The sequence below is a fragment of the Macaca fascicularis genome, chromosome 14 (genome assembly GCF_037993035.2).
Source record: "Macaca fascicularis isolate 582-1 chromosome 14, T2T-MFA8v1.1".
NCBI classification, from domain to species: domain Eukaryota; kingdom Metazoa; phylum Chordata; class Mammalia; order Primates; family Cercopithecidae; genus Macaca; species Macaca fascicularis.
In genome coordinates, this window is record NC_088388.1 from 93,459,081 (window position 1) to 93,484,109 (window position 25,029).

General features: G+C 36.9%; 1 protein-coding gene across 5 annotated transcripts in view; it reads right to left on the reverse strand.

The window, feature by feature from the left end:
* Positions 1 to 24,998, reverse strand: part of MRE11 (MRE11 homolog, double strand break repair nuclease) — a 77,972-nt gene extending 52,974 nt beyond the window's left edge. For 2 of the 5 annotated variants that reach the window (XM_074015085.1, XM_005579376.4), the window contains exons 1-9: positions 24,945 to 24,998; positions 23,937 to 24,061; positions 21,939 to 22,071; positions 16,714 to 16,874; positions 10,104 to 10,191; positions 9,092 to 9,233; positions 6,641 to 6,755; positions 1,938 to 2,123; positions 832 to 1,003 (exon numbers count right to left, since the gene is read on the reverse strand). In XM_074015085.1, the coding sequence (XP_073871186.1) occupies positions 832 to 1,003; positions 1,938 to 2,123; positions 6,641 to 6,755; positions 9,092 to 9,233; positions 10,104 to 10,191; positions 16,714 to 16,874; positions 21,939 to 22,071; positions 23,937 to 23,956 (1,017 nt within the window). In that variant the 5' untranslated portion in view covers positions 23,957 to 24,061; positions 24,945 to 24,998. Of the gene's footprint in view, positions 1 to 831; positions 1,004 to 1,937; positions 2,124 to 6,640; positions 6,756 to 9,091; positions 9,234 to 10,103; positions 10,192 to 16,713; positions 16,875 to 21,938; positions 22,072 to 23,936; positions 24,062 to 24,837 lie in introns of all 5 variants that reach the window. The other 3 variants (XM_005579378.4, XM_005579375.4, XM_045371157.2) reach the window with 2 other exon arrangements.
* Between the last annotated feature and the right edge of the window lie 31 nt (positions 24,999 to 25,029).

The following is a 25,029-nucleotide window of genomic DNA, read 5'->3' on the forward strand; positions in this document are numbered from 1 at the left end:
CACTGAATGAATTACCTTATCTAAGATTCAGTTCTTCTAAACTACAGATGGTAGAATCTACTCACATACAGCATTGTTGGCTGCTAGATTAAATGCTGTCAACAGTGCACATCACATACAGTAAATCGGTATCACTGGTCATAATTATTATCATTGTTACTATATTACATGATTTTTCATGAAAATAAAACATAGTAGGACAGCTGACACAGAGTAAGAACTGAGTGTCAGCAAGTGATGCTAATTAAGCTGTCAACCCACATATTATGAAATGCATTAATCCACCCAACCTCAGTAATGGCTGAAATTTTCTACAGAGATTTAGGGATGGCAATGTGCACAGAGAGGGAGGTTTGGGACTTGCGTTGCAGCAATAGGGTGGACAGCAAACACATTTTTCACATTTGGGGTAGTTTTCAGGGCGAAAGGGACGCCTAATACAGATTATTAGAAGCTAAGGCTTTTCCCACACATGATAGTCCCTCATTCCTCAATCAAAGTTGCTGCCTGCTTTCATAAATAAAATGAACAAATCATCAAATTGGGATTAAAAAGGAGAAAAGATTATGTATTATGTTTTTGAAAAGGAAGAAAGAAACCAGGAGAGAGATTTAATTAAAGGTTTTTTTAACATCCAGTATTCCTCCCTCAATGACTTAAAAAAAAATCTTGGACACAATTAAACACATTCACTGAAGAACAGTGTCCTTACAGGCTTCAGGAGAATGTAATCAACATAAAGGCTTCCCTCTACTCTATTAAATTACTTAATTGAAGGTGAATAATTCTTCAACTAAAGTAGATCTCATTGACTTTATCAAAAAGAATTACCTTCTCCAAACAGAAGCTTTGTATGGCTTGGGTTACTTTAGGATTATCTGGGTTAAAAATATCTGGATGATTAGCCAGAACAATATCCTCCATGAAAAACTGCCGCACTGTGTGAAGAGGAATTTTCTGCATATTCATCTTCCTCCCTTTAATACGCAGCAAACCAACGTGCCTGAAATGGAGAGAAATGAACACCGCGTCACAGTGTAAATTTCCTCAAGAAAACGTGCATGTGAAAGCTTCCATATTTCTTAGTTTCTACAAAATGTTTCTTCATAAAATAATACTCTTAAAAATAAATGTTTCTGCTAATTTAACCTTAATGTTATCATCACAGGAAAAGATGGTAGACATTTTCCTTCCCCAGAGTAAAATCAACTCATCCATTATTATTCCTGTCTGGTCAGTCTTATAAGGAAAGACAGACATAATAAGTATAATAAAATGATATCAGGACTATGATGGTAGCATATGTAGACTATAGTATTACATCTATATACCTATGTATATGTACATACATGTACACATATAGACAAAATGATTTTGCAGTGGACTCATGAAGAAAAAAAACCAATGAACATAGATTCTACTACCATATTCCTTAACCCTATTATAACAATCAGAACAAGTGATTCAAAGGATAAAGCCCATGATAAAAATTGAGTTTAATCACTGTTAACTACTTCTTAAAATCACATTATTGCCCCAAAAATGTTTTTAAAATGAGATACACGATATTGCACTTATAATCAGAAAATTTTCAATTAATTGGTTTTAGGAGAATTTTTTATAAATGAACTTTGTGAAATTGGTAATCATCAACCTAAAGCATCTAACTTGAAATATAATAAAAATGTGCATCTTGAATTTGCCTAATGAGCAGCAAAATAACACCAACTGGATGCTCTCTTTTTGAAAATGGCTTAAAATCTGGAAAAACAATAAGACTACATAGGAGGATCAATTTTCAAAAATAAATCTATCATATAAATTACAATACTGCCAGTTAGCGGTAACCTTAACATAGGCCTTAAACCTATCAGATGATTAGTTATTATACCAAATATTTCTTAAAAATTGGCTCAAAATATATAACAATCACTCACTTCTTTACAGCTTCTCCTGGGGAAAGGGAAGTAACCACTGAGCTTCCCGGTTGTGAGATATAAAACAGCTGTTGTTCATTTTTGGTTGGAGCTATTTTACACTCATGTTCATGGCCCCAGATAACAAGATCAATGAAGTCATCCAAAAATTGTTCTGGAATGAAGTTAGTACTTCCATGTTTACTCCTGTATCAAGATTTTGAAAAATACAAATTTGATTAGAAAAATTTCATATTAATGAAGTCTACACAGATCTTTCTCCATTCACTAAAGATTTTATTGCATCCTTCTAAGTACCAGAAAGTGTGCACAGGATTGGGAATGTAAAGATCATCAATACTAATTCCTGACCTTGAGAGCTTTACAAACTTATAGGACACAGACATGTAGAAACCCTAAAAGAGAAAGCAGTCAATTCTACATTTGGAGGAAGAACATGAAAGGTTTTACATAGGAAGGATTTCCCCTTTGGTCAATCAGAAAAGCATGAACTCTATCAATAGTAGAAATCTATAAATCAGTCTAACTATACACTAGAGAAAACATACAGAAAATGAAAGTAAATTAAGTATAAATATGTCCAGTAATTTCTTAACATTATTTTTTTACTAATAAATATAATGGGAGTAAAACTGTCAATCTCACATAAATGCTAAGAGTTTTTAATATCAAATATTAAATAAGTGATTTGCAAACTATGGTCTTATAAATATATCAGTTATTATTTAAAGATACATGAAATGCAAGGTGAGAGAAGACAAGAAGGAATAGTTTTCCCTAATATTAACTTACATCATTGGAGATTCAAGTAAAAGTGTTCACATACTTTAACCCCGAGCATTCATTTAATCCAACCCAATATTCTTTCATTCACCCAACAAATACTGTTACCCAAACACTGTCTACTTTATGTCAGATGTCCCAGGCTTCTCCAGATATGGAAGACACAGCAGTGAACAAAGTCCTTGTTCCACCGTGGGAACAAGCAATACAGGTTGAGTCCCTAATCTGAAAATCCAAAATCCAAAATATTTTAAGTGCCAACATGGTACCACAAATGGTAAATTCCACACACAGATACTTCACACAAACTTTGTTTCATGCACAAAATTATTTTAAAACATGTATAAAATTAACTTAAGGCCACGTGTGTAAGATATATAAAAAATGTAAACAAATTTCATATTTAGACTTGGGTTCCATCCCCAACATATGTGCAAATATTCCAAAATCTTAAAACACTTCTGGTCCCAAGCATTTCAGATAAGGGATACTCAATGTGTAATACAATATGTATATGCGTGTGTGTATGTATGCACACGCATAACTTGTCAGTTAGTGATAGGTGCTATAAAGAAAAATAAAGGGAAAAGTGACATAGAAGTGGCATACTCCTCTCTACATATACAGGGTAGTCAGGAAAGTCCTCTCTGACTAGCGTCAAATGAGCACAGAACTGAAATGAAGCATCAATACGCAGAGAAAGGAAGTCCTAAGCAGTAGAAGAGCAGATGGTGCTGAAGTGGGAATGTGTTCAATGAATTCAAGGAACAGCAAGGAAAACAAAGGGCTAAGTAGAATAAATGCAGAAAGACAGAAAATAAAATCAAAGAGTACACAGGCTTTTGCATCCAGGAAAGTTTTTATGTAAAAAACATAAATCTAAGGTATGAGATTATCACAACTACTAAAGAAAAGCAGAATAATTCCCAAATACAAAATGATGCCATTGTGCCTTGAGTGCTGGTTCTTTCCTAGAAGAAGGGAGGATGATGCTGGTAGGCTGACTGTAGTTTGTGACCTAGAAGTGATCAACAATATCCTTGTTGAAAGATTTTGCATGACCAAGTCATCTGCAGATTCAGATTCTTTCTTCTTTGAAACAAGAGAAAAAAACAGTTGATGTAGAGAAACAAATGGGAAACAAGGCAAAATGCAGAAGGCTCAAGATTCTTACTCAATCTGAGTTATTTTTTTTTCAAATAACTCTTACAAAAGCAGAAGCATCTTAAGAATGCACACGGTGACAAATGAATCTAACAGCATTACCAAAGAATCACATAACCACAGCGAATGGGGTGGGGAGAAAAGGAGCTAAGTTAGTTTGGAAAATTATGTTTCAATTAGATACAGAAAGGCCAAAGACTAAAATAACTTACATAAACATTGTAACCTAGTTGGGAAAGTTGTTTTGCACAGGGATATGAGTTAGCAATTTTGAAATTACTTTTTAATTTCAAATTATACTAGAACTGGAAATATAATTAAACCAGGATTGAAAAAATAAGTAAATATATACATTTATAATATGATCCAGGCTTCTGTTAGACAAAGAAGTCACAAGTAAGGAAAGGGAGAAGACAAAAATGGACCTTGTAGGGCTGGATTAGAATCAGTCTGAACTTATCACTGGTTTTTTAAGCACATATATAGACGTGTATGTATGTATGGGTTACTATACACACATATATCTATTTCCATAACTCTGTTTATTCAGTGCTGAGCAAGTCCTGATAGCAGTAAGCACACCTACCACCCATTTGTGGGTTTCTGAATACCACTCTCCAACAAAAAGAATCACAGCACCTTGGAGAAATGGTTGATTCCAGGGCTAGGTAGGAAAATATCAGGTTGGTGCAAAAGTAATTACGATTTTTGCCATTATAAGAGCCAAGAGCCTTGAGCATCTTGAGGTACCAAAAAGCTAAGGTCATGCCCCCCAAACATGTGGGGAGACATTGAAAGGACACAGCAGCCAACATAAAAGAGAACGCAATGGTCAAAGCTGGAACAATCTGAGGAACAGTAGCAACTAAAAAACTGATAGTACTGGATCTTCAAGTCCATAATGACATAAATAAATAAGTAAATAGAGAAGAAGGGACAAATTTTCCTTACAGAGAATTCCATTAATAAATATAGAAAGAATGAAGGAAATCAAAACTTACAATTAAAATACCACAGTATTAATTATTGGAAATAAGATCACCCATGGATGCTAAAATTAATGGGTAAAAGTTTAAGGTGAAATGGGATATTTGCATAGTCTCAAAGTATTTTCCAAAAAATATTTATTAATTGAAAAGTAGAAAATGGAAACTTTATAGGAGAGACACCTGTTATACATACCCTTAATCAAATGATGAGAGGGGCAATGAGAAAAATCAACATCATATGGTGACTACCCATTCCCCTTACCAATGCTGCCATTCTACCTTTCATTCTTGCTTAAATTCTTAGAATTACTTATGAGTTTTCCTTTTAACTCATCATCCCTACTTTGACATAGTACAAAAAAGTGGTAGACCTGGGAAGCTCTATGGAAGAGAAGGAACAAATCCCAGTGGTGCAAAGTTATATGAAGACCACGCATATCTGAACTCTGGCCTGCTCCTCCTTTGAAACTCACAGTTTATTCAAGAACTCACACATAAGACAACACAAGTTAGCCTCTTAAACCCTTTCTTTTACCGAGTATTTAACATAAGTCTGCATTCACTGAATGCACTGAGTAGCCTGCATTCAATAAATGTGTTCAATAAATATAGTTGGCCCTCTGTATTGGCAGATTCGTGGATTCAACCAACCAAAGACTGAAATATTTGGGAAAAAAACAATAAAAAATAACAATGAAAAATATAAATTTTTAAAGTAATATAGTATAACAACTATTTAAACAGTATTTACATTGTATCAAGTATTACAAGTAATCTAGAGATTATTTAAAGTACACAGGAGGATATATGTAGGTTATATGCAAATGCTATACCACTTTATTCAAGGGATTTCAGCATCCCAGGATTTTAGGTCCTGGACCCAACACCCCCCGTGGATACCAAGGGACAACTGTAATAAATTATATAGTCAGGCCCCAAATCCTTTGAGTTCTTCCCTTACAACTTCTCAGGTGTGTCCCTCCCATTTCTGCTTCATTGCCATCACCGTCACCACCTCATATTTTTACTGCAGTGATCAGATAATAAATCTTGCTTCTTCAAGTCTGTCTTCTTTTCAATCAATCCTATACCCTGCCAACAGATTAAACTTCTTAAAACTACTAACAAAAGAAAGGTAATCTAGCTATATTTGTATATTCTGGAAGAACACTTGCATATATGCAGCAGGAAACATGTATAAGAATGTTCATAACAGCAAGATTTATAAAAGCAAAAAACTGTTCACTGACAGGAGGCAAAGCATAACTGTGCACATCAGTAAAAATAAATTACATTTCTAAGCATCAAAATGGATGAATCTCAGTAATGTAATGCTGAAAATAAGTTGGCTGTAAAATATATAGCATAATATGAGTATACATGTGATTAAACAGCAAAAAAAAGGCAATGAAATAATTAATTCAAAATTAATAATGCTTCCCTTTGGGATAAGGGGAAGCAGGTGGGATCAGGGAAAAGGAATGAGATAATGGAATGGATAATCCAACAAAAAGATTCTACCTTTTTGTTAAATTGAGGAGTATTCATGGTGTATGCCTCATCTGTATGTTGCAAATATTCTTGCAGGTATTAATATATACTAAAGACAATTTCAAAATGAAATCACACAAAGCAAATCTGTATTTTGTCTGATCCTCCACTGACAACATTGAAAGATTAAGGGCATTTCACTGAAATAGGTGAGTTCAGAAACAGATCTGGGAAACCTCAGCACTTGGCTCAAACTTTTTCAGAGAAAACTTTTACCTGTTCTGATGAATCACAAATAAGTTAAACCAAGAGTTCTCATCTTCTTTTGGTCTCAACATTGTTACTTTTTTATTGACAAACATTCGATAGAGCCTTTCATCTGGAATGGATCCTGAAATGGACATTACATTATTTTTAAATTGTTTTCTTACTTTGGCTTAAAAAATGAATCTATTTTGCTTCTAAATTATGTCCTTCTCAAAGTATTTCACTTTACTGTTGGCAGATACATTTGAATTCTGGAATCATTTATAAATGGGTATGTTCCAGGTTCTTTTTTTTATCTTTTTTTGTTTTGTTTTTAATTGAGACAGGGTCTTGCTATGTTGTCTAGGCTGGTTTCAAACTCCTGGGTTCAAGCAATCTTCTCGCCTCAGCCTCCCAAAGTGCTGTGATTACAGGCATAAGCCACCATGCCTGGCTGTTCCAGGGTTTTGTTTTGTTTTTTTCAACAGAGTCTTGCTCTATTGCCCAGGCTGGAGTGCAGTGGTATGATCTTGGCTCACTGCAACCTCCACCTCCTGGGTTCAAGTGATTCTCGTGCCTCAGCCTCCTGAGTTGCTGGGATTGCAGCATGCACCACCACGTCTGGCTAATTTTTGCACTTTTAGTAGAGATGGGGTTTCGCCACGTTGGACAGGCTGGTCTTGAACTCCTGACCTTAAGTGATCCACCTGCCTTGGACTCCCAAAGTGCTGAAATCGCAGGCAGGTGCCACCATACCCAGCCTGTTCCAGGTTCTTGATAAACAGTAGTTAGTTGCATTAAAAAAAAATTTTCCATTTCAGGCATATATATGTTCAAAACCAGCAAAATGTAGAATAAAAATGTGAGTTTCCTATGCTTAAATTCTTATTAAAACTTCTAGTAATACTATTTTTCACCATCCCTTTGTTATAAATTATATATTCTTTTGATCTAACATATATATTATAACATGTGCAGAAATAAGTATTAAAAGGGATGATAAAAGTGTACTTAAAAACAATATTCTTATATTGTTTTAAATAAAATATATTGTGCTTTTTAAATAATTCAATGACTTTCAAACAATTCTCATATTCCATAAGTTCATCTTGATCTAGTGAAGGAAACTAACAAAAACAAGTCAACAAAATAGTTACAAACATTGAATATTATGAAAGGAGAAAAAGCCAGGATGCTAAGATGGAGAATTAACACCATCGAATTAAAAGGGTGGACAACACTGCTACTTTATATATGGATTAGAGAGGGTCTCAGAAGGAAAGCCAACAATGTAGAAGTCTAGGAGTTAGAAGTGGCCTAGCTCCCAAGGAGAATTCCACAGGAGTGGCCAATGGAATAAATGGCTAAGGTGGAATGCAGAACATGTAACTGGAGACAAAAAAGTCAAGGCACACAAAGCCCAAGGCATTAGAAGATTAATCTACTTCAGTGTTGAAACACTGAGAACACTGGCAAAATTGAAGGTGGGTAAGTAGTAAAAAGTCTGAGAGAAAAAGCAATGCAGTTTAGCCAGATGGCAGAAGCTTAAAGGGAACAGGGTGTTTGCAGGCAGACAAGGAAGCGGTGGGTGGAGCAAGGAGAACAGTGATTCCCACTTTTGTCCAAAAGCCCAGGGGTAAGTGAACTGCATGGGACACAGGAACCTCAGGGGTCAGCTGGGCTTCACTGAAGGTTAGAAAGTAGAGACAACATTCAGAGAAGAGATAGTAATGAGGAATCTGATAATTATAAAAAGAGTTCCTAGAGTTTATAATGAAGGGTTGGGGGACAGGGAGAGGTGCAGGGTAGAGACAGAGTCTAGTTAAGGAAGGTATAATAGAACAGGATAAGATAAAAGTTTGGGAGAAAATGGATGACTGGGGAGATGTGCTTCTGGTGGTGACTGAGGCATAATGAAATCTGTCCTTAGTGTGAATGGAGGAGGAAAGGCAATTTTCTGGAGATAGGATCCCTAATAACACTGCAGTGATTAAAACAACTGTTAATAGCTTTTTTTAGAAAAGTATATTTCACTTCCTGCTGTATCACTTGCTGAATCAGACATAATATCCAGATTTCACTTTTCTTATCTCTAAAATATAAATAAACATGATGCTTTTCTACTTGCCAGAGGTGTTATGAAAGCTGGACAAAATTATAAGCTAGCGGTATTGTACAGTGAAGCATTAGACCTTTCAAAGACTTCCAAGATATCAAAGTGCTAATTATTATATAATTCTAACATTCAGGATTCTACATCTGACTCTTAAAAAATCCCAAAATAATAAATAGTAATGAAAAGACATTTTCTCACCAAAAATTTTTACCAAAACCATCCATCATTTTTTATAGTCACCAATAAATAATAATAAGGTTTGCCCCATTTTTTCCAAACAGATACAAACTTATATCCAAAATTTTACTTCTCAATTGTTTGAAGAATCACACATGGACATAAAGAGTAAAATAAAACTGTCTTACCTAAACCATATAGCGCAATCTTTGTGCTTCCTTTTCGAAGCAAAACTGGACTAATGTCTATCTTCTCCACGGACATTGAACGTCCAAAGTGATTTACAAATCCAGCACAACTTAAAACGTCCAGGGCACAAAGTGCATCTGCCTACGTAAAATAATTTCAAAGAATGTTAGTGTGTATGTAAAAGTATCTACATGAATATCATATCACCTGTTAAAAGCATACTCCATATACTACTTACAAAAACATAGATGAGGACAGTGTTTTCTCAAAACAAAATTACAAAAGTAAAAGTATTTGCTACATTTTTTTGTACTACAAATCACCTACAGCAACTGGCATCACATGCCAAATGCAAGGTTAACATCTCACCAAAACTTAGGATGTCTTGGCCACAAAAAAATAAAAATCAGCCATGAGACAAAAGCTTTGTAATATTAAGCAAACCTCTTAAAGCCTGGGGAAAAAAGACCATAGCTCATCAGCGATTCATAATATTAATAACCAGATAAAATGAAAAAATACTTTGAGGGTAGGATCTCTAGTCTTACCCCATATTAAACAGATAATCTAATTTAAGATTAGATTATCTAACAGATCATCTAAATTAAGATTAGATTAACAGATCATCTAAATTAAGATAATCTAATTTAGATTTAAAGATGTTGATGAAACAATCATTTCCTAAAAGTGAGATTTTATAAGACAGTTATAAAAACGCTGGCAAACTGTAAAGCGCTATACAAATGTTAGGTGTTCACTCCTACTCCTGGCTTCTTACTGTTAACATCAACACTAATGAAATAAAAGCATCGCTCATACACTAATTCTTATTCCAGATTTTTAAAAAAATCTAAAAAGCAGTATAAAAGTTTGTATGAATGTGAAAAGTCAACTTGACTTTTTAACTCAATTTGACTACTACACAGAGAAAAAGAGGAGGCATGCTCTCCACAGACAAACTAAACTGATCATTTCCAAAATTCCAACAAACCGTAAGAAAACAATAATTACCCCCGTGGGATCGTCATGATTGCCATGAATACTAAACACTGGAATTGAAATGTTGAGGTTGCCATCTTGATAGTTCACCCATGGAAATCTTAAAAAAAAAAAGTTATTTAAAATTTCTACAAGGGACAAAAGCTGTTTTCCCTAAGATTCTCCTCCAAAATATTAATGCAATCATAGGCAAACTGCATAATGTACATTGGCATATGATCACTAGCTTAGAGCTTTAAAAAATAAAATCGTAGGTGACAATTCATTTCAATTAGTTTGAAAATATCTCAAAGTACTACATTTTAAAGAAACCCCAACTATAATAAACAGTGCTTGCGGTATATATGAGTAGTACATCTAATTAATGAAAAGTTAATAGGCCTTCAAAATTTTAAAAACTTAGCATATGGTTTTTATTCATAGTGGGGGGAGGGAAGAAAACCCATATACTTTAGAATCTCAAAGAGGTAAATTAAAACTCCCAGCTCTATCAATTATTACCTGTGCAAATTAAAGTCTCCTGTCAGCCCCTGCCCCCAGCCATCCAGCTCCCCTTCTCAGAGGCAAACAATGTCAGCAATTCCTAGTGCATTTTTCAAAAGGATCCTATACCTATACACACAAACAGATTTTCTTCCTCCTTACATAAATGATACAAAAATACATCCTGCTTTTATTACTCAACATATTTTAGAAATCATTCCACATCAGTACATGAAGACCTTTCTTCTGCTCTGTCAGCCACACAGTACTCCATTACATGGATTACCACGATGTGTTTGAGCAGTTCCCTACCAATGGACATTTAGATTTTGTGCAGTCTTGTTTTATAAACAATGCTACAGTGAGTAATCTTGTACAAAGTAATCTTGTATGGAGTGATCTTGTACAAAGTAATCTTGTACAGTGAGTAATCTTGTTGCCCTTGTGAGTCAACCTGTAAAGGGATACCCGGAAGGGAACTGTTAAGTCAAAGAGTATGTGCATTTGTAATTTTGATAGGCACTGCCAATTTCCCACCATAGAGATTTACACATAATGCAATGGCAATGCACAAGAGGGACAGTTTCCCCCTACCTCACTAACATAGTCTATTATCCAGCTCTTAAATCTATGCTAGTAGATCTCAATGCTAGCAGTATGTTGGAATTATCTTGGGGATCTTTTAAGAAATGCCAATGCCCATGACATACTTAGAGAGACTCTAAAAGTCAGTTGGCCTGGAGACGGGGCATCCATATTTTTAAAGGTTCTTAGGTAACTGTACTGTGCACTCAGGATTGAGAGTCACAGACCTATGCCAACCTGATAGGAGAAAAATATTTCAGTATAGCTCTTTTTCTTATGAGTTAGATCAAACTTTTAAAAATACATTTAGGCTGGACTCGGTGGCTCACGCCTGTAATCCCAGCACTTTGGGAGGCCGAGGTGGGCAGATCACCTGAGGTCAGGAGTTCGAGATGAGCCTGGCCAACATGGTGAAACTCCGTCTCTATGAAAAACACAAAAATTAGCCGGGCATGGTGGCACACGCCTGTAGTCCCAGCTACTTGGCAGGCTGAGGCAGCATAAGTGCTTGAATCTGGGAGGCGGCGCTTGCAGTGAGCCGAGATCAAGCCACTGCACTCCAGCCTGGGTGACAAAGCGAGACTCTGTCTCAAAAAAAAAAAAAAAAAAAAAAAAGGTTAAATGTCATGTTATTTCCTTTTCTGTGAAGGATGTCCATCTTCTTTATTTCTTACTAACTCATGAATGTTATTGTCTTGAAAGAACTGCTTATTGGGGAATTCAGCCTTAATTTGCAATTGGTTGCAAATATTCCTCCTGATTGAACTCTGACTTCTGGCTTTGCTTCAGGCAGTTTTTGGCATACAGAAATTTATTTTTGCAAAGACAAACGTATGAATCTTTAAGGCTTCTGGATCTTGTATCATACTTAGAAGCCTTTCCAACATCTAGATTTTTAAAATATGTCTAACAGTTTCTCCTAGTAGTTTTACTGAATCCATTATTTCCCCTACATTATGAGCCAGTGACCTTCATCAAATACTAAATTCTTACATGTATTTGAGGCTATTTCTGGAGTTTCCATTCTCTTTCACTTACCTATCTACCAATTCATAAGCCATACCACATTTTCAATTATTGTAGCATTGTTATACTTCAAATCTAATTGGCTACTAACTCCTTAGTAGTCTTCTTTTTCGGGATTTCCCTATCTTTGTCTATTTTCTACATGAACTGTAAACTGGAAGATGAAATTATCCAAAATGTAACACAAAGGGGTAAAGTTATGGGCAATTCTTTTTTAACAGTATGATATATAAATGATATTCAGAAAGACAAGGGAAACAATATTTGAAAATATAATGAATAGGAATTTCCCCAAGTTGCTGAAAAACAATAATACTACACTAAATATATGATAAAGCCCACACGGGACAAAAAGAAGTAAATCCACAGCTAAGTAAACTGCAACATGTTAAGAACAATGAGAAAATCTTAATAGTTACCCGAGTATTGTCTTTATGCTAGTCACTAAGCATTTTTCTTATCACCTCAATCTTCTCAATTCTGTAAGACTGGCACATTTCTTACCCATGTCATGAATGACAGAACTAAGGCAGAGTAGTTAAGTGACTAACGTAGTTTTACAACTACTAAATGACAGAACCAGGATTTGAACTCCGACTGTTTTATACCAGAACCCACGCTCTTAATCACTATGCTAAACTTTCTAGCAACTCAACTCACAGTAGACTCCTCAACAGCAACGACAAAAAAAGAGTTCACCACCCGCTGACACTCCATGAAAAAACTACTGAAAACTGTACTTCAGAAAGAAGGAAACTGAATCTACAGAAAAGAAATGAAATACAAGAAACGACAGTGAGCAAAGAAATAGGTAAACATGTATATAGGGTGGGGAAACAGTTTTCTTTTTTTTTTTTTTTGAGACGGAGTCTCGCTCTGTCGCCCAGCCCAGGCTGGAGTGCAGTGGCGCGATCTCGGCTCACTGCAAGCTCCGCCTCCCGGGTTCACGCCATTCTCCTGCCTCAGCCTCCCGAGTAGCTGGGACTACAGGCGCCCACAGCCGCGCCCGGCTAATTTTTTGTATTTTTAGTAGAGACGGGGTTTCACCATGGTCTCGATCTCCTGACCTTGTGATCCGCCCGCCTCGGCCTCCCAAAGTGCTGGGATTACAGGCGTGAGCCACCGCGCCCGGCCTAGGGTGGGGAAACAGTTTTCAAAACAGAATGCAGTTTAAAAATAAGATAAAAGAAAGAAAACACTAAAGTCAAAAAATGTCCCGCCTGGGTGCAGTGGCTCACGCCTATAATCCCAGCACTTTGGGAGGCCGAGGTGGGAGGATCACTTAAGGTCAGGAGTTCAAGACCAGCCTCACCAACCTGGTGAAACCCTATCTCTACTAAAAACACATAAAAAAACTAGCTGGGCATGGTAGTGCACACTTGTAGTCCCAGCTACTCAGGAGGCTGAGGCAGGAGAACTGCTTGAAGCTGGGAGATGGAGGTTGCAGTGAGCCAAGATCGTGCCTCTGCACTCCAGCTTGGGCGAGAGAGTGAGACTCCTTCTCAAAAAATAAAAAAGAAAAAATGTCTCGAGTTTTAGATTTGAATAGAAGGAGGATAGAGACACTGATTACAATTTTTAAAAACAAGGATGAAATATTATACAAATCTTTTAAAACTCAATTATATATGCAGCCAAACTATCAATCAAGGGGAAAGTAAACATATTTTCATGTAGACAAAATCTCAAAAAAAAATTTACCTACCAATATAAAGTCACACTTTAAAAAATAAATAAGAAATAAATATGGGCTAGGCATGGTGGCTCACAACTGCAATCACAGCACTTTGAGAAGCTAAGGCAGGAGGACTGCTTGGGCCCAGGACCAGCTGGGCAACATAGTGAGACCCCATCTCTACCAAAAATAATTTCTTAAAAATTAGCTGGGTGTGGTGGCTGATATGGTTTGGCTCTGTGTCCCCACCCAAATCTCATCTTGTACCTCCCATAATTACCATGTGTTGTGGGAGGGGCCTCGTGGGAGATAACTGAATCATGGGGGCAGGCCTTTCCTGTGCTGTTCTGGTGATAGTGAATAAGTCTAAAGAAATCTGATGGTTTTAAAAATGGGAGTTTCCCAGCACAACCTCTCTCTTTGCCTGGCACCATCCATATAAGACATGACTTGCTCCTCCTGCTTTCAGTCATGATTGTGAGGCCTCCCCAGCCATGTGGAACTGTAAGTCCATTAAACCTCTTTCTTTTGTGAATTGCCCAGTCTTGGATATGTCTTTATCAGCAGCATGAAAATGGACTAATACAGTGGCACATGCCTATGGTCCCAGCTACTTGGGAGGCTGAGGCAGGAAGATAGCTTGAACCCAGGAGGTTGAGGCTGCAGTGAGCTATGATCATGCCACTGCACTGCAGCCTGGGCAAGACAGCCAGACCCTGTCTCAAAAGCAAAATTTAAATAAATAAATAAATAAATAAACAAACATGAGTATGTCTATTCTCATGGGTTAGTATGTACAAATATTTTTCTTAGCTCTGTCCACTGAGAGCCTAGAAGCAACAATACAATAGTAATGTGCACATCTAACATCCAGATCTTGGTTTCCAAATACCATTCTCCAAAAGGAACCAGGGCTCCTTGAAGAAATGGTTGAGTATGAAACTAAGAAAGAGAAAGTACAAAATCAGCCTGGAACATCCTACAGTGAAAAAAATCAGAAGAAAGGGTGAGATATGGGGGTACATCAAAAGGATACAGGAGCCAATCTCAAAAAGAGCCCAATGGCTAAAGCTGGAACAATTTAAGACACAAGTAAATTATGATAGTATTAAATTATAACCCAAAGAAAAAAAAATGTCTGTATCTACTGATACAGACAATTGAATAAACTGATACAGACAACTGAATAAACTGATATAGAAAATTGAATAAACAAATGTGGGACAAGGGGCAAATCTTCCTTACAAAAGAATCCCAATTAATACATGTAGAAAGAATATAGGAAATAGAAAATCACAATTAGAATATCACAGTTATAACTGTTGTAGGTAAGATCCACTGATGAATCTAAAATTAATGAACAAATTTAAGGAGGAATAGAAAAGTCGCACAGTCTCAAAATATCTCCCCTAAAATACTTATTAATTACTTTGGTGGTTTTATGTCCATCAGAAGTGGAAACTTAACTCCCCTCCCTTTGAGAGTAAGATGGACTCAGAGACTCAATTCTAACCAACAGCATATGGAAAGGAAAAAATAATGACTTTACACTGGAGAAACCTGGCAGAGACCGGCTTAACTAAGTGATCAAGGTTAAAATCACCAGTGATAAATCAGGTTGATGTCATGCACCTCCTGATGTGATGTGACTGAAAGGGTCACTTCTTGAATATTCTCCCCCGAAACCTGTAATCCCAATCTAATCATAGAAAGCAAGAGAAAAACCCAAATTGAGGGACAGTCTACAAAATACCTGACCTCTTTATAAGTATCAAGGTCACGAAAGACAACAGAAAACCTGACACGGGCTAAAGAAACTAAGCAAACTTTTCTACTAAATGCAATGTGAGATCCTGTACAATGTTTAAGACATGATGGGCTGGAAGTGGTGGCTCACGTCTGTAATCCCAGCACTTTGGGAGACCAAGGCAGGTGGATTACCTGAGGTCTGGAGTTCGAGACCAGCCTGGCCAACATGGCAAAAACCCCATCTCTATTAAAAACACAAAAATTTGCCAGGTGTGGTGATGGGCGCCTGTAATCCCAGCTACTCAGGAGGCTGAGGCAGGGAGAATTGCTTGAACCCAGGAGGCGGAGGTTGCAGTGAGCCAAGATCATGCCACTGCACTCCAGCCTGGGCAACAGAGTGAGACCCCATCTCAAAAAAAAAAAAAAAAAAAGAAAAAGAAAAAACACATGATATTTTTATAATACAGGGATTGACAAATATCATTAAGTAGTCCCAAAGGCACAAATGGAAAAAAAGAAAAAACAATAGATTTAACTACATAAAAATTAAGTATTTCTGTCAACAAGAGTCCATAAACAAAGTCAAAAGACAAGCCACAAGCCACTAATTGGGAAAAAATATATGTATCACAAAGGTTTACTAACTAGAATATATAAGTAACTTCTGCAATTCAGGTAGAAAAACAAACAAACAAAAAAATCTCAGTTTTCAAAATAGGCAGATGATATGAACAGGAGAGGATACCAAAATGTACAATAACCTGAGAAGATATTCAGTCCCAACTTTTTTTTTTTTTTTTTTTGAGATGGAGTCTTGCTCTATCACCTAGGCTGGAGTGCAGTGGCACAATCTCGGCTCACTGCAACCTCTGCTTCTGGGACTCAAGTAATCCTCCCACCTCAGCTTCCCGAGTAGCTGGGTCAGTCCCACTATCAATTAGGAAAATATAAATTAATATGACGATGTACAAAAAATTCAAAGAATATATTTACTAAGAAAATAGCTTATATGGAAAGCAAAATGGTTAACTGTGTGTTTGTGCGTCTTATACAGAAAATACCATACACAAGTAATCATTCACTCAAGTAAATAAATATACTTACTTACTAAAACCAAAGTTGACTGACTGATCACTGAGAATTTCAAACTGGACAGGCCTATCACCCATACAATATTTTCTTAATAACTCGAGGCAGGTGTGTAACGTTTTCCTTGAGGGCTTATTTTCATGAAAAAGATCACCGCCTAACAAAATAAAATCCACCTGATCAACAGAAAAAGGTGTTAAAATTAGTATGTTTTACAGGTAACATTTTTATAAACTGCAGATGAAAGAGATTAAAAAAACAAAAGACACTATTATGTATGGCAATTTAAAAACTTACATTTTATTTATTCAAAGGGACTTTCAAACTGGTAATTAATCTGACTCTAATTTAGCTGACTAAGCTATCTTAAAAAAAAGCCATCTTCCAATTACACCAAGTCTCTGATTCAAGCTACACAAGGTGATCATGTTTTTTCTATTATTCGAATCAAACATAAACTCAGCACTTTAACAGAATGTATGGAAGAGATACCAAATTCAATCCAAATCATTCATTTAATTCATTCAGCATTTATTTAGAATTCCTACAGGTTCCAGAAGCTAAAAAAATAGCAATCTACAAAACAGATTATATCCCTGCCCTCATTAAATACTGACTCTATGCAAGACCCTCTGCTGAGTCCTGAGGATACAATGATGAATAAAATATCATCCCTATCCTAAATATATCCAAACTCTAATGGAAGAGGCAAACTGTTATACATCTAAACATAAGTCAAACTCTGGGGTGTACTAGAATGGACACGTAAGCAACCAGCAGCAGAGATGACACTACGACGAATTTGAACTCAAGGCAGGACAATTCGCCTGCGGACACAAAGTCTAGAAGGGATGAACTAACATGATGGCATGTTAGTTGCGCTAGGAAAGATAAATGATTTTGAGGAAGACATTCTAGGAATAACTTCAGTGAAGGAGTGAAGGAGGGAAATCATACAGAAAAAGTCTAACACAGGCTTTTAAGACATATACGATGCACCTAAAGAAACTTAAGTGCTTAATCATACAAAAGAACACAAGGTATAGATCACTGTGCGTATGGTAGTTAGGGTAACTTTAATAAAAATGTGAGATTTAAGCTAGGCCTTCCAGAATGAACACTATTTGAGTAAAAGGAAGAAAATGATCACAATCAAAGGCATGGAAGAAACAAAACAAAAACAACAAACCAAATGAAAAATATACTGGGGCGAAAAGAAGTTGTTGCTTAATGGGTGTCATTTTTGCAAGATGAGAATAATTCTGGAGATTGGTTGCACAGCAATATGAACATATTTAACACTACTGTACTGTACACTTGAAAATGGTTAACAAGGGAAATTTTATGTTGTGTATTTAATATATTTTGCCATCATTTGAACATTAAAAAAAATTTTTTTAAACTGGCTGGCGGTGACTCTAGGAAATATTGAAAAGAACACGACTCACTTCTGTGGTATTCTTGCCAAAAGTGCAGAATCTGAACCTAATCATGAGGAAATACTACATACAGTCAATTTGAGGAAGATTCTATAAAATTACTGGCCTCTGTACTCTTCAAAATATCAGGGTCATGAAAAACAAAGGCAAGGCAGATTCAGGAAAATGTACCAGATTAAAGGAGACAAAGAGACATGGCAACTAAATACAATATGTAAACCTGGACTGGGTCCTGGATGCCACCAACCAGCCTCCAAAGAGCTATAACAGACATTATAGGAACAATTGGCAACATCTTAACATTATACAATAGCACTGAATCAATACTACTTTCCTGGTTTTCCATGATTATACATGCAGTTTACTCTCAAATGGTTGAGGGAAAAAAATCATGTGTATTTGTAAAGAGAGGATAAAGCAAATGTGACAAAATGTTAGAAAACCTGGGTGACAGGTAAGGCATTCTATGCACCATTCTTGCCAACTTTTCTGTGAGACTGACATTGCTTCAAAATAAAAAATTTTTTTAAAACAAGACTCTAAGAATCTAGGGAACAGAACTAAGACTGGTTAGTGGGCATGGGCCAACATAGTAAGAGACTTAAAAGTCAGGAAGAACTTAGACTTCAATAAGAAGAAATACTAACTACAAATCAAGAAAACGAGTAAACATAATACGCATCTAGAAGTCCCTAGGGGTTATGGGGGCTGGAACAGTTAAGATTAAGGAATGCAGGGAAGGGAAACAGTGGAAGCAGAGGTGAAGGAAAGGGCAAAGTAGAAGTAAGTAGCTTACTCTCAGGAGAAGATTCTGTTTTAGGGCTCAAGAGTTAAAAAAGAAAGAGCACATGCAGGATTCTCCAGCAGGAAACAGACCTTTGGCCACAAGTTTTTGTGCCTTCAGGGAAGGAAAAATTCACCTTACATTCTATTATTGAAAAGTCAAAAAAGAACAGATGCTGGTGAAATTACGGAGAAAAAGGAATACTTATACAATGCTGGTGGGGGTGTAAACTGGTTCAACCATTGTGGAAAGCAGTGTGACGATTCCTCAAAGAGCTAAAAATGGAACTACCATTCCACCCAGCAATTCCATTACTTGGTATATACCCAAAGGAATATAAATCCTTCTACCATAAAGACACAGCACACATATGTTCACTGCAGTACTATTCACAATAGCAAAACATGGAATCAACCTAAATCTCATCAATGGTAGACGGGATAAAGAAAATGTGGTACATATAAACCATGGAATACTATGCAGCCATTGAAAAGAACCAGGTCATGTCCTTTGCAGGGACATGGATAGAGCTGGAGGCCATCATCCTTAGCAAACTAATGGAGGAATAGAAAATCAAATACCACTTCTCCCTTATAAGTGGAAGCTAAATGATGAGAACACATGGACACAAAGAGGAGAACAACAGACACTAGGACATACCAGAGGGCAGATGACAGGAGGAGGGAGAGGATGAGGAAAAATAATGAATGGGTACTAGGATTAATACCTGGGTGGCAAAATAATCTACACAACAAACCCCTGTCATAAAAGTTTACCTATATAACAAACCTGCACATGTACCCCTGAACCTAAAATGAAAGAATCCAGCCATTGCCTCACTTAATTAAGAAACTTAAAATATATATACCCACTGCTTTCTGATTCTTTCTAAGCACTAAGATATAGCATGAACAAACAAAAGATTTTCACTCTCATGGAGTTTTCCTTCTAGTGAAGACAACAGATAAAAAATAAGTAAATAATTCAATAAATTATTTCGGATAGTGGTATTAAAAATACGCTATGAAAAAAATAAAGCAGAGAAATGTGATAAAAGAGTGCTTGAAAGTATCAGGGAAGACGTCTCCAAAAATGTAAGACTTGAACTCTCAGAAGTAGGCCCCGCCAAGATCAATGTGCTCCAAGCAGAAAGAACTAGATATGTAAGGGCCTCAGAGTAGAACGTGCCGTTGTGGATGTAGCACTGTAAATCAGGCAGAGAGTAGTAGGAGATGAAGTTTCATGGCAGGGGCAAAGATCGAGTCGAACCTTGTAGTTTGAATTTTATACTAGATTCAATGGAATGACACTTGGAAAATTTTAGGCAACAGAGTGCCATGATCTGATTTATTATTTTAAAAGTTCACTTTGGCTGCTATGCTGAATAGATGTATGCTGAGTAGATGCAGCAAAAAAGAATGGAAGCAGAAAGATGGAAGGGGACCTCCTGCAGGTCATGTGAAACGTGATCAAGCTTTGGACTAAGTTTATTAGCGTGAAGAGAGTAGTAGAGAGGCACCATATATATTTGGGAGGAAGAAATAAGGACCTAGCAGATAAACTGAAGAGAACTCTGCAGAAAAGTCAAGATTGGAGGTGTTAATTTGCAAGTCAACTTTTATGTTTATTCTCCAACTCTCTCCTGGGCTGACGTGTTAACTGCCTGCTGAAATTTTTCCCTGATTGTCCCATGGTAGTCTCCAACTCTAAATGTCTAAATCAGAAATTGTCACCTTCCCACATAAAGAAGTACCTCTTTCCTATCTACCTATTTCTATTTTTGGTACAACTATTCACCCAAACTCCACACATTTCAGAGTCACTGTCATCCCCTTTGCCCTTATCCCCACACCCTACAACTAACCAAAGTACACGAATCCTCTTTTTGCAGTATCTCTTGCATTCACTTCCTCTTTCCCATCCCTAAGGTCAACACTTCAAAAAACTGGTCTCTAATTCATGGTATTATACTCTGCTGCCAGAAGACTTTCTACTGCACTGGGTACAGATTTCTCAATCTGATATTTGAAGTCCTCATTAATGTAGCTCAAATCTTTACTTTTAGTCTCTCAGCATGCTTGCTAACTATGACCTGCTGGTGAGCCAAATTGACTACAGGGCCCCTAACATACCTTATACTGTCTTACCTGTGTCTTCACTCCTGCTTCACATGGATGTACATTCTCTATGCTCCCCACTGGCCAAAACTCTACCCTTCCCCCAAAGCCCAAGTTAAACACAACCTTTTTCATTAAGCTCATCTTGCTATTTGTTTTTTTTTTTTTTGAGATGGAGTCTTGCTCTGTTCCCTGGGCTGGAGTGCAGTGATGTGATCTCGGCTCACTGCAACCTCTGCTCCCAGGTTCACGCGATTCTCCTGCCTCAGCCTCCCAGGTAGCTGGCACTACAGGCGCTCACCACCATGCCCGGCTAATTTTTTTTGTATTTTTAGTAGAGATGGGGTTTCACCGTGTTAGCCAAGATGGTCTCGATCTCCTGACCTCGTGTTCCGCCCGCCTCGGCCTCCCAAAGTGCTGGGATTACAGGCATGAGCCACCGTGCCCAGCCCTCATCTTGCTATAATCTAAATGTGATCTTTTCTGCCTCTAAACTCACAGGAAATGCTACTTAGAATTTCCTTAGGGCTCCTATCACATACAACCTTGCATCTGAGGATTATGGATATATGTCTTTCACACTAGTTTTCTTCTATGTCCACTGAAAGCAGAAGTTTTGACAGTCACCTTACATTTCAAGTAGACACTGCCACAGGATCCTGCATTCAGTAAACACCCCAAAAAATTTGTAAAATTTAACAGACTATCTACAAAAGTAGCTCCTACTTGAATTTAAGACACAAAGCACACAAAATCAACTTTGAGCTTTTAGTATATTGATACTCAAGCAGGCAAGGTAAGCACCTGAGCTTATAAAACAAATCTGTAATTTTAGAAGGAAAAATAATTTGTTGACCAAGGGAATACGGTAGAAAGTGCACAAATATAAACCACACTCACTTCATTTCCCTGGGCAAGTCTTAAAATTTCATCGAGTGTTACAAACGTATCGTTTCCTCTGACTGCATCTTTCTCCATAAATCCAAGATGAATATCTGTTGCAACTAAGATTTTAAATGTGTTTTCATCATCACTATATTAAGAAAGAAAAAACATTTAATATATTAATAATTCATTAAAAGGATATTCAAACAAATTGAGACTGAAACTTATAAAATAAATAATAACAGTTATGGAGTAAAATCTTTTTTTCAGCCTTAGAGTTCATCTGAAAATCTGAAGTATTCAACATATATTAACATTAGTTTTCCTAACCACTAGTTCAATATAGAACAAATGTACATAAATCTTTACAAGGTTCTATAACTGCTTCAAAAATTTACAACCTTGTTATACCCACTTTTACAAACTCATGTAACCCATGCCCGAAAGTTTGCTTGTTTTCCTCTTCTTAGAAAACCAAAGAGGTTTTGACACCTATATCTAAACTTGTTATTTACCTGACTCTGTACTCTTCCAAGAAAATCAAAGTTAATTTTAAAAGCCTTCCTCTAAATTTATAAGTCAATTTTATACTAATACGCTAATAACTTACATTCAGGCCCCTGAAGACACTTGCTTGACTCTACTCTCTACAGAGTTAGATTTCATTAAAAAAGTTGGCCAAGTAACAAAACAGAATTGTTTCAATTTGAATTTGGTAATATTCAAAGCTACTTTAATGTGAAGTAGCAATGTAATAGTTATTACATTGCTAGTTATTACATTGCTACTTACACTAAAGTTACACTAAACTTTAATTGCATAAAATACTTTTATTTCTATGATCTCATCTCAACCCTCATAGATGAAGAGTCAGGCATTATTATCTCTGACAAATGAGAAGGCTAAACCCAGAGAAATTAACTGTTTTATCACATAACTGGTGACAGAAACGGGACTAAAACCCATCATGAAAACTCAGGCTATTTTTAATAAACTACAATGAATTTTTTTAAAAAATCTCTGCATATATCTCCAAAATTCAAATCTTTACAAATAAGAGATATTTCCAGAAACGATTCGTCTTCAAAAACTTCAAAAATGATATGCACACAGTTCTGACAGCTATCTCCAAAAAGGTAGGTCAGAACACTTTTCAAATCACAATACTACATGTTTCTGTAGCAATTTATGAAGTATTTTCACATGAATTCTCTCATTTAAGCCTCAAAATTAATCTGAGAAAGGTATAATTATTCCAGTTTTACAAATGGCAAAATTGAGGCAAGGCTCAGAGAATTGCTGACTGGCCCAAGATCACACAGCTAGTAGCGTCCAAGGACTTGAAACTAGGATAAAAGACTACAAGTTTAAAGTCTTTCCTACATAACTTTTTTTTATGATCTCGGCTCACTGCAAACTCCACCTCTTGGGTTCAGGTGATTCTCCTGCCTCGGTCTCCTGAGTAGCTGGGATTACAGGCATGCGCCACCGTGCCTGGCTAATTTTGTATTTTTAGTAGAGACAGGGTTTCATCATGTTGGTCAGGCTGGTCTCGAACTCCCGACCTCAGATGATCCCACCAGCCTCAGCCTCCCAAAGTGCCCATAACTTTTATAGTCCTTTTATTTATTCCCATTTCATTCAAATTCATTTCCAGCTTATTTAATACTAGAGGATTTACTCTAAAAATCTTAAACAGAACTGCATTGACTAATAAGAATTTGTCAGGAAAATTGAATAACTTCAATAATTTAAGACAAAGCCTAAGAACATAAACTTAAAACTATATCAATAGATCAAATTACAGCAAGACTCCAATCTATCGCTGCATATTAGTTTCTAAAAAGATAAATATTAAAAACATTCCAAATATCCTTTTTGATGACTAGTATTTCTGTTCATAAGCAGGTTCTTTATTTACTGCTTATTAAATAAGTTTTATTTTATTGTGATCACAGTTGACGAGCTTTAGAAACCCAAAATAACAAGGGATTCCAGAAGTATGGTGCTTACAGTGCATCTGCAGTACTCATTTTTAAGGTCAGTCAAGCTCCTCTGGGACCAGGTTCTTCTCCAAGAACCCCTCGGTACTGTACTCAAATGTCAGAAAATGCACTCGATTCCAAATTCTAGAAATTCTAAAAACAAAATTACATTATAAAACACATTTTTTAAAAAGCCTGCACGTATTTAACCAACATGATTTACGCTGCACAAGGTACAGACGTCTTAAGCAGACTGGCAAATCTAGAAGTCTCATTTTCATCTAAACACCCATTATACTTTAATTTTTTTAATGAACTAAGCATAGAAATAATACATCTCCAGTGCCATCCTAATTTCACCAGGATGATTAAACTCCTATTTTCCTTTCCCGTGCTCTTATGGGAAATTAATGTATGCTAAACAAATGGGCAAAAAGGATCACATATGGTTGTGGTTCAACACACAAACAACTCTAGATGTGCAGATATTTTTAAGTTGCAGGCATAGGTTACTCTGGAGAACGGAGGCAATCCTGTATTTCCTGCTCAAACACACGATTTTTTTTTTTTAAAGGACCTGGCTAGTTTGGAAAAGGGAAGGGACCCGCGTTTAAAGCGAGTGCAAATAAACAAACACGTGGTCTGCGGAGGAACATCTTTAGGCACCAGCAGGATAACTGAAAACAGCCAGGTTTGGGGAAGAGTGGCTGCCACCGCGAGACAACCCCCACCACATCTGGAGCTCCAGATTCCGTCGGGATTCCAAGCCTCAACACGCCCTCACCGCCCGGCGCCTGGAAATCAGAACGCAGAGCCCGCCAGGACCCCTCCCCGGCCCACTCGGCCCGTTCTTTCCGAGGTTCCAGTTAACTCTGGGCTTCAGCCTGGGAACCTGCAGAAACAGGAGACGAATGCGATTCCTAAATTACCCCACTCCTGGACTCTTCAAAGCCCCACAATAGGGACCTGAGGCTGTCTTCTTTCCAGGAAGAAAGGGCAGGATCCGTGAGAAGAAAACAACACGGTCCAAACTTGCCTCTGAGAACCCACAGGGCCGTAAACCTGAATTCCGCGGGAGAGAACGGCGTCCGTTTCTCTCGCGACACTTCATGGGAAACGTA